Here is a 9,592-nt window from a genome sequence, read left to right on the forward strand (position 1 = left end):
GTTATATGGTTCGCTACTGACCCCCTACGGATCCATAGAGGGTTAGTAAAATCCATAGGGAGTGAGGCCGGAGACCCAATCCCCTATGGATTTTATTCACCTTCTATGAATCCGTAGGGGGTCAGTAGTTAACCGTATAACGAATTTATCGTACGCTGGACTTTTTCTGCTGCGTTTTGTTAAAAAATAATCAAAGAAACACAACAACATTAATAGATGACGTCACCATTACCGCGTCACGAACCCCCTATGAAATTTACTTACCCCAGGCTACAGTCTCATAGTGGGTTACCACGTGACGGCGTTAAACCACTCACAATGTGATAATTTAGCCGCGGTACGATAAAATGTATTATCTATACTATTAAGCGAGAAGACCCCATTTTGTGTGTCGCTTCTCTTCCTTCCACAATAAATCAATCATCATGCCTCTGGTGTCCTATAGGTAACATGCATGAGATCTCACAAACATGTTTAACCCCGCCACATTTTTGCGCCTGTCCCAAGTCAGGAGCCTCTGGCTTTTGTTAGTCTTGTATTATTTTAACTTTTAGTTTCTTGTGTACAATTTGGAGTTTAGTATTGGGTTCATTATCACTGAACCAGTATATATTTGTTTAGGGGCCAGCTGAAGGTGGCACGATAGTATTACCTGGCCCATAAGGGATAATGATAGCCTTTTTAGAATTTTCACTACTTTCTAACACTGCAAAACAATCTACATTCACAGTTATAGTGCCTAACAAGATTTTGTGAGGTAGACGAAATTGACTTTAAAACGATCGTATTGACTTTTGATGTGCAGAAATAGGCAGATCGGACATATTTTGACTTTAGTTACCAGTGGCGGATCCAGAAATTTTCATAAGTGGGGGCCCACTGACTGACCTAAGAGGGGGCCCGCTCCAGTCACGCTTCAGTGATTCCCTATATAAGCAACCAAATTTTTTTCCCAAAAAGGGGGGGCCCGGGCCCCCTGGGCCCTCCCCCTAAATCCGCCTCTGGTTACTTACTTTTTAAGTTTGGGATTAATTGTTATCAACATATTCCAATGAGACTGACAAATGCTTTTTTTTATTATGATAAATAATAATTTTACCTGCCGTAGTCGTGCGTAAAATATATTTCGGTATTTCTCTTACGAAAATGACTTGTTTAATGGAACAAAACGTATTATTTTTAAACTTTCTATTTACTTTTCACAATAGGCTTTTAAAAAATAACCTTTCAACTGTATATTCCGAAAATTTTGTGAAAATCGAATAAGTGGCAATTCTTACCTTTCATACCTTAACTTTCATTGATAAAACATAATATTGACTCGTCCAGTGTCCAGTTTGAAGGTCATTTTAGTTACCGTACACATTCATGCACGTTCTAATTAATCAATAGTTATGTATGAAAAGCATAAACAAGTTTGAAGGTAAACTAATAACAACTTAATCCAATCAAATTGCCTACGATTCAATAACAATGACCAGTCTAGAAAAATATGAAATAATTTTACATACAGATGAAAATGAATTTTTGAGAATTTTTTTAAATTTTGTATTCACTGCACCATAAAAGACCTAAAAGTACTAGTGGCCTTAGGTTTTTAAAAATAGCAAAAAAAAAAGAACGGTCATGATACATATTCAAATTCATTTCTGAATAGTAAAATGAAAGTACTTCAGTTAACTGTGAATGTAGATTTTTTTGCAGTGTTAGAAAGTAGTGAAAATTCTAAAAAGGCTATCATTATCCCTTATGGGCCAGGTAATACTACCGTGCCACCTTCAGCTGGCCCCTAAACAAATATATACTGGTTCAGTGATAATGAACCCAATACTAAACTCCAAATTGTACACAAGAAACTAAAAGTTAAAATAATACAAGACTAACAAAAGCCAGAGGCTCCTGACTTGGGACAGGCGCAAAAATGTGGCGGGGTTAAACATGTTTGTGAGATCTCATGCATGTTACCTATAGGACACCAGAGGCATGATGATTGATTTATTGTGGAAGGAAGAGAAGCGACACACAAAATGGGGTCTTCTCGTTTAATAGTATAGATAATACATTTTATCGTACCGCGGCTAAATTATCACATTGTGATTGGTTTAACGCCGTCACGTGGTGACTCCCTATGAGACCGTAGGGGGTTAGTAAATTTCATAGGGGGTTCGTTATGCGGTAATGGTGACGTCATCTATTAATGTTGTTGTGTTTCATTGATTATTTTTCAACAAAACGCAGCAGAAAAAGTCCAGCGTACGATAAATTCGTTATACGGTTAACTACTGACCCCCTACGGATTCATAGAAGGTGAATAAAATCCATAGGGGATTGGGCCTCCGGCCTCACCCCCTATAGATTTTACTAATCCTCTATGGATCCGTAGGGGTCAGTAGCGAACCATATAACTTATAAGATGTATGTTTCATTATAATTCGTTATTCAATTTCTGATGGGCTAACTGCACATCACGTGTTATTCCTTAAGCAATTGCATTACACAATTAAACTTATCATTCATGATAACACGAGGTCCCACAATAGAGTGCACAGGGTAATTAAATAAAATATTGATAAAGTTCATGTTTTCATGAGCCTAGCTAAAAAATGTAATTATATAAAGTATTGAATGCTTCTTTTTGTTTTTTTTCTTCTCATACAAAAAAGTTGGTAATTTTCTGACAGTGACCTAACATGCATATCTATTAGGTAAATCGCATGTCTTTTTTATGTGTCGTTTTCTTATCGTTTAATTTTTCCTCTATATGAAAAAATAAGTTTCCCCTTTTTAACCAATATAAAACGATGATTCATTAATCATATAAAAACAATGATTCATTAATTTCAATTTATTTTAAAGAAAAATACCAAGGTCAGTGAACCCCAGTCTTTATATTGAAAGTTGTAGGTACATTGAACCAGAAGTATTTTTACAGTAGTTTAATAAAAAAAAAAACCAATCATGAACCTTTTAGACACTTCAGCTACTTTAAAACTTTATTAAGTTTTTGAAACTTACATATGAAATCATTAAGCTAATTTACTTTCAACCTAAGATACATATATCAGACGGGGAGTGTTATATTGCATTTTTAACTCGCTCACCTGTACCCTTTTTATAAATGGGTATAACGTTATATTTCAATATTGGGACTTAGGGATAACTCTATATATATTGGAGGGGCACTAGTTGTCAAATTTATGTTCACTGATTTGACTTAAATTCTCATATTTGATCTATATCGCCTAAAACGTATATCTAAATGACATCAAGTCTGAAAAAAAACAGCTAACAAAGTATGTTCTCGATAATATATCCGAATTTCGTGTCTGGTTAGTGCCATCTATAATTAACTATCGAGATGTTCTCCGAAAACTACCGACGGTCACATAACCCGATATAAACATAAACATAAATATAGATTGCAACCCTCTTGTTACTGGATTTTTATAGGTCTGTTTGATTTCATGTTATAACAATAAGTTGATTGACGATTTTACCTATGATAAGAATGATTTTTTGTGGATCGAATTGGTCAACAAAGGGGTTCACCTTTGTTTCACTTTCAATGTTGAAAATTAATTATTTTCCATTAACTGGCTGAACACGACTTCTGTATGCATAACTAATCTCTAGCTAATGGGTTGAATTGAAGGTCACATAAATATATACGGCTTATTTATTTGTTTATTTTGACAAAATTGAACCAAAATTGGATGCTAAAAACTAATTTACCATTACCTTGTAAACATCAAAGGAATGCTGATCCAATTCCATCATCAGGTGGAGTCCTCCTTCCTTGGCTGTTTCGGCGCTATTCCACAACAACCTCCAGAGGTGCGCCGGCTCAGGTGATCAATCTGAACCTGGAACTGGATGGCCTACACGGCTCCGATGTCTCAGCTGATGTCATTGCTGTTCTTCTGTAACTGAATGCTGTTCTGTATATCTATATCTGTCCATTATTTACACAATAACTGTTCATTGTTCTATCACTTTGCACTTTTTCACACTTCGTCTCTTTTCCTCCAAATCCACTGTGATGCCACTTCTGCTTCTCTACACACTTCTGTAATCAGTTTCTTCCTCTCTGCTCCTACCACTCCCAAGGTCCTAAGTGCCCGCCACATTGACTGTCCTGCAAAGCCCCTGCATCCGACTTCTATTGCCATACACCACGTCCTCCATCCCCGCTGTTTGCAATCATCTACTAGCTGCTGGTATTTTGCCATCTTTCATAAGCTTCCTCTATTCTGTCTTCCCATGGGACTGTTAGTTCCAGCAATACCGCCTGCCTAGTTCCCTGTGACCAAATGACTATATATGGTCTTAGCGATGTTGCTGCTATTTCTGCTGGGAAACTCATGCGTTGATGTATGTCTGCTGTCATCTGCCAGTCTGATGCTGTTTCAAGTATCCCTAAACCTTCTGCCTGGTTGTCTTTCTTTTCTCCAGCCCTCACAAAATTTACAAATGTGGTGTTCTTCTGCATCTTTCCCTTCTTTCTCCTGGTGGTATCCAACTTTGCTGCTATTGTTTTCAATACACTGTCATGCCTCCATGTATATCTTCCATCTTTCAGTGCGACTGGACATGCTGACAACACAAGCTGTAGAGATGCTGGTTCTTTGCATAAGGTGCATGTTGGGTCTTCTATCAACCCCCAGGTATAAAGGTTTGATGGGCTTGGTAAAACATCATACACTGATCTTAGGAGAAAACTCAATCTGTATCCCTCCATACTCTAAATCTCGCTCCAGGTCAAAGCCCTGCTTCTAGCTCCTTGCCAATTCAACCAACTACCCTGCTGTTTCATTCCTACTGCCTTAACATTCCTACTCTCTTCTTCCATCTGTCGTATTTGCTGTTGCACCAGTTCCCTCCGTCCCTTCTCATTTGCTGTATCCCACCTTGGTTTTGTTGTCATACCAAATCCCTGTCTACCAACTGCTGTTACACCAACGATGACACTGTGCTTTAGTCTGGTCTCAGGTTCCTTAACTGCTTCCTCTGCTTTCCATTTTCTTCCTGTCCTGATCTTTACTTTGGCTCCTCTCACTTTAGCATCTTTGCTGTCTCTCAACGTCATAACCTGTCTTGTCTTTGTAACTTTATACTCTTCTGTCAATGCCTTCATTGGTAATTGTAGCTTTGTTCCTGTGCTGTACAATCCAATGCTGCTGAAACTTCTTGGCACACCCAACCATCTTCTTAGGCATGCACTGATCATTCTCTCTAAGGCCTCCACCTTGGACAATGGGAACTCGTAAACTAGTAATGGCCACAGTATCCTTGGTAAGACCCCATGTTGATATATCCAGGCCTTATATCTTCCTGGGAGCCCACTTTTGTCTATCTTCGTCAGCCATTCTACCAATTGCACTTGAACTTCACCCATGTTTACCATATCTGCTAGTGTTGCATCAAACTTTTTACCTAGGCATTTCACTGGTTTCTCTCCAACTGTTGGTATCTTTTCACCTGCTAACTCAAATGTCACATCTTGCACTTTGCCTTTCCTCACTATCAAACTTCTAGATTTATTTGGTTTGAACTTCATTCTGGCCCACTTAATCATCCTTTCCAATTCCTCTAAAGACCATCTTCCCTCTATGACTGTTTTTGCTGTCACTGTCATATCATCCATAAAAGCTCTTACTGGTGGTTGCCTGACCCCTGATGACAATAATGGTCCTCTACTTGGTTTTTCTACTGATTTTACAATTAAATTCATTGCTGCTGCAAACAGGACTACTGATACTGTACACCCCGTTAGTATTCCAACTTCAAGTCTCTGCCAAGCTGTGGTGAAGTCTCCAGCTGTGAACCTCATTTCATTCTTGTCAAAATACTCTCGCAGCATAGTTCTGATAGTTGGTGGAACATGATACCTCTCCAATGTCAGGTCTACTAGTTTGTGAGGTATGACCCCATAAGCATTAGCCAGATCTAGCCAAAACACTGCTAAGTCACTTTTCTTCTCCTTTGCTTCTCTTAAAAGCTGTGTAATAACGCTGGTGAGTTCGATGCAACCAGATACTTCAGGCATGCCTCCTTTCTGGACTGCGATGTCTATATATTCGTTGCCAAGCAGGTACCTCGTCGTTCTCCTTGCTAAAACTGCCAGGAATATCTTCCCCTCAATGTTCAATAGGGAGATGGTTCTAAACTGTTCAACTTTCCTGGAGTTCTCTTCTTTTGGTATAAAACATCCTTCTGCCTTGTACCATGACTCTGTCATCTTTCTCCTTCTCCAAATTACTTTTAATAGCTTCCACAACCTTCTGATCAGTCTGGGACAGTTCTTATATACCCTATATGAAATACCATTTGGTCCTGGTACTGACCCTGCTCTTGCCTTTCTCACTACGTCCTGCACTTCTTGGAACTTCAGGTCTGACTCATCAAACTGTTCTTTTGGCTCCTCTGGTGTTAACAATTTCTCACATTCTTCCAGGTCTTCTCCTCGTCTCTCATCACTGATGGGTCTTACTGAGATGTTCTTCCACTTCTTCCCTCGAGTTTTCCAGTTTACCAGATCCTCTCGCTCCAAATAATCGCTTCATATACTGAAATGGGTTTGCTGTAAATGTTGCTCTCTCCTTTGCCTTTTTCTTTCTATCTCTTCTATGAGTTTTTGCTCTTGTAAGTGTCTTAAGTTTCTCCCTAGTTTCCTTTCTTAACTGCTGTAATGGTAACCTTTCATTCTCATTGGCGACTTTGTACCTCTTCTTTAACCTTCTCAAGTGTCCTCTCAATTCCTTGATCTTCTTCTGTCTCCGGTTACTATGGCCTTGTTTTGTTGGTTGTTTCCCTTGTGGTACCACTCCAAATCTGTCCTTTCCTACGCTGTAAATAATGGACGTCATTGCTGTTATCTTTCTGTCTACACTGCCTGCTAATGTTGCCTCTCAGATGTCTTCCAAATCTTCGTCAAGAACTTTCCAAGCTGCTTTGTCTGCATTCGTTGGCCATTTGATCTTCTCTTTGCGTGGCTCATTCTCTTCTCTACGGGTTGTTGGTTCTATCCTGTCTTCTCTACGGACTGTTGTTTCTATCCCGTCTTCTCTATGGACTGTTGGTTCTATCCTCTCTATCTCTTCTGCCTCGTCAAGTTGTTCTACCTCTGTGCTCATCCTCACCCTGGGTCACAGGGAGGCTATCATCACTGTGGTTTGCTTCCTGGATGGTCTCCTCCTCCGTCTGACCAGATCTCTCTGTGCGTTGATTGCCAGAATGGGGTTGCACACATTTCATTCTGCTTTGATGGATCTTCAAACCTCTAGAATTCTTACAGACTTTACCACAAAAACATTTACATCCGTTGTTCTGGTTCGTTGTCCTTGTCGGTTCAATAGTCGTTTCCTGATCCTGTCCTATGGGCTGTTCATCCTCCCTCGCTCTCGCACAGCCCCGAGGGTGTCTTATTATTTCATGATTTCACTTTTATAAATGATTGAACCAAACGAAATCATATTCTATTTTTTTTTCATATCTCGTAGATCGTGTCCCTTTGACAATTTTGAATTTCTATATTGGTTATTCTTAAATCGTATTTGTTTATTGGATATTATTCAACTATTGTGTTGTATGAATCCATTTCATTAGCCTAATAAATGTTTATATTTTATTGAATTGGTTGTTTCATGTTTTTGAAAGTAATTGTCACGAGACTTAATAGCCACTAAATAATACAAGTCAAATTTTTCACTAATGGGACAACAATTGACTTCTATCCGCAATTAAAACATTTAAAAAGCAATATTCAATGTTAATTATTCGTTTGATTTCAAGTAATTTGTATATCTCTTAAGTTTATCAAATTATGTTTACACAATTCTAATAGGTCTTGTTAAGAACAAATATAAATGACCGTACTTTGACCTATATGGTTTATTTTTATAAGTTTTTACTTTTTATACATTGTGACTTGGATGGAGTCTCCGAGAATTGTCTCATTGGCACTCATAACATATCATCTTATATCTATATATCATATTGATTTAGATCACAGCATTAAGAGTGATACGTTCTACTACAAGTTTAATGGCTTAACTGTACTTACTATCGGAAATGTTATGGGAAAGGTTATATCTGCTTCATATGCTGAACAAGAAACTTTGTCACAGATAATGCCATAATAAATGGACTAAACAAGAATATAAGACAATCAACAAATCAATCTCAGTCGACAAATATTTCAATAGACTTTAGTCTTCATACATTGCAGGAAATTGACGCAGTTGACGGAACTATGAGTGTAACTGGAACCTTTTTTATTATATGGGACGCTGACACCATGACATGCACTACTTCCTCATACGGGGGTATAAACCACATGGTTGTTCCTATTGATTCTGTCTGGAAACCACCTCTTATTAACTGAAATACAGCAAATACTTAGTAAACAGAGCATTTTCGGAATACAGGACTCCTATTTTAAAGTGTTATACGACAGAATGTACTGGATTGCTGACGAAAAGTTGATATTGACACTACACACTTCCCCTTTGATTCACAATCATGTACATTCAGAGTAAAGCCATCTGGTCTGGCGAAATTTGAAACGGAATTTACCTCTTCAGGGTCTGTGCTGACCAATGTTTATTGCTCTAACAGCGAATGGGAACTGTTGAGTTCTGTCATCACAGTAGATAACACCGATGTTTCACACATGGACGTTAATTTAAAGTATAAAAGACGACCTCTGTTTTTACTGGTGAACTTAGTGTTACCTATCACGTTGCTGGCAGTTTTTAATATATTTGTTTTTATTTTACCTCCGGGATCAGAGGATCGTCTCGGGTTTTCAATAACAGTTTTACGTGCTGCATTCGTGTTTATGACGATTGCACAAGGTTTACTACCTGCTACTGCTCTTCCAAGATTGACTGCTTTGTGTATAATGCTGATGGTTGATTTGTTAATGAGTGGAATGATTCTTATATCTGTCATCATAGGTTCATGGTTTTACCATAGACCACAAGATAAACAGGTCCCTAAATGGATTCAGAAATTAATTACTAAAAAAATAAACCAAGCAGAGTGGATAGTTGTAATATAGACAATGAGAACGAAATAAGAAATGATAAGGAAAATGATCACGAAGAAAAGGTAATGTTATGAAGTTCACCTCACTTTATTACCGTATCATCTGTTACAGTAATTATAATTGACAGATCAGCAACTCTCACATGTCTGCACATTCTTAAATAAACATGTAATTAAATAGATCAATTGAAATTCTTGTACACATGTTGTCATTCTGTAGTCTGACCATCAAACGATGTACTTGTTAATAAATTAGTTATAGAAACTGGATTGTATTATTACATAGCAAATATATTACAGGTAACATGGCAAGAAGTTGCTTCGTTATGGGACACACTTTCTTTAGCGTTTTTTGTAGTGTGGCTTGTGATTCGGTTTTCAAGTTTTGTGATATTGCAAATGGTGCTGACTAATTTGCACTATTGTATCAGAGATATTGGCAAAATATTATCAGTAGAATAAAGACCGAAATAGAACATGTTTCTTGTATTAAAAAGATTGCATTAAAAATTTAAATACAGCACCAAATGCTCTTGTTAATTTC

The 9,592-nt window shown here is 37.8% G+C and overlaps 1 protein-coding gene across 1 annotated transcript; it reads right to left on the bottom strand.

Annotated features, from left to right (window-relative positions):
* Positions 1-4,741: 4,741 nt before the first annotated feature.
* LOC143062548 (uncharacterized) lies at positions 4,742-6,866 on the bottom strand. The gene is made up of 2 exons (XM_076234212.1): positions 6,491-6,866; positions 4,742-5,757 (listed from the first exon to the last, which is right to left on the bottom strand). Exons 1-2 carry the CDS (start codon positions 6,864-6,866, stop codon positions 4,742-4,744), a joined length of 1,392 nt encoding a protein of 463 aa, XP_076090327.1.
* Positions 6,867-9,592: the final 2,726 nt, after the last annotated feature.

The sequence above is a fragment of the Mytilus galloprovincialis genome, chromosome 2 (assembly GCF_965363235.1).
Source record: "Mytilus galloprovincialis chromosome 2, xbMytGall1.hap1.1, whole genome shotgun sequence".
NCBI classification, from domain to species: domain Eukaryota; kingdom Metazoa; phylum Mollusca; class Bivalvia; order Mytilida; family Mytilidae; genus Mytilus; species Mytilus galloprovincialis.

Excerpts from the sequence above, each read along its gene's own strand:
- LOC143062548 (XM_076234212.1), bottom strand. The coding sequence starts at position 6,866 with ATGACGTCCATTATTTACAGCGTAGGAAAGGACAGATTTGGAGTGGTA. Across the intron at positions 5,758-6,490 it reads AGAAGTGGAAGAACATCTCA|TATCAGTAGTCCTGTTTGCA; the intron begins GTAAGACCCATC and ends CGGGGTGTACAG.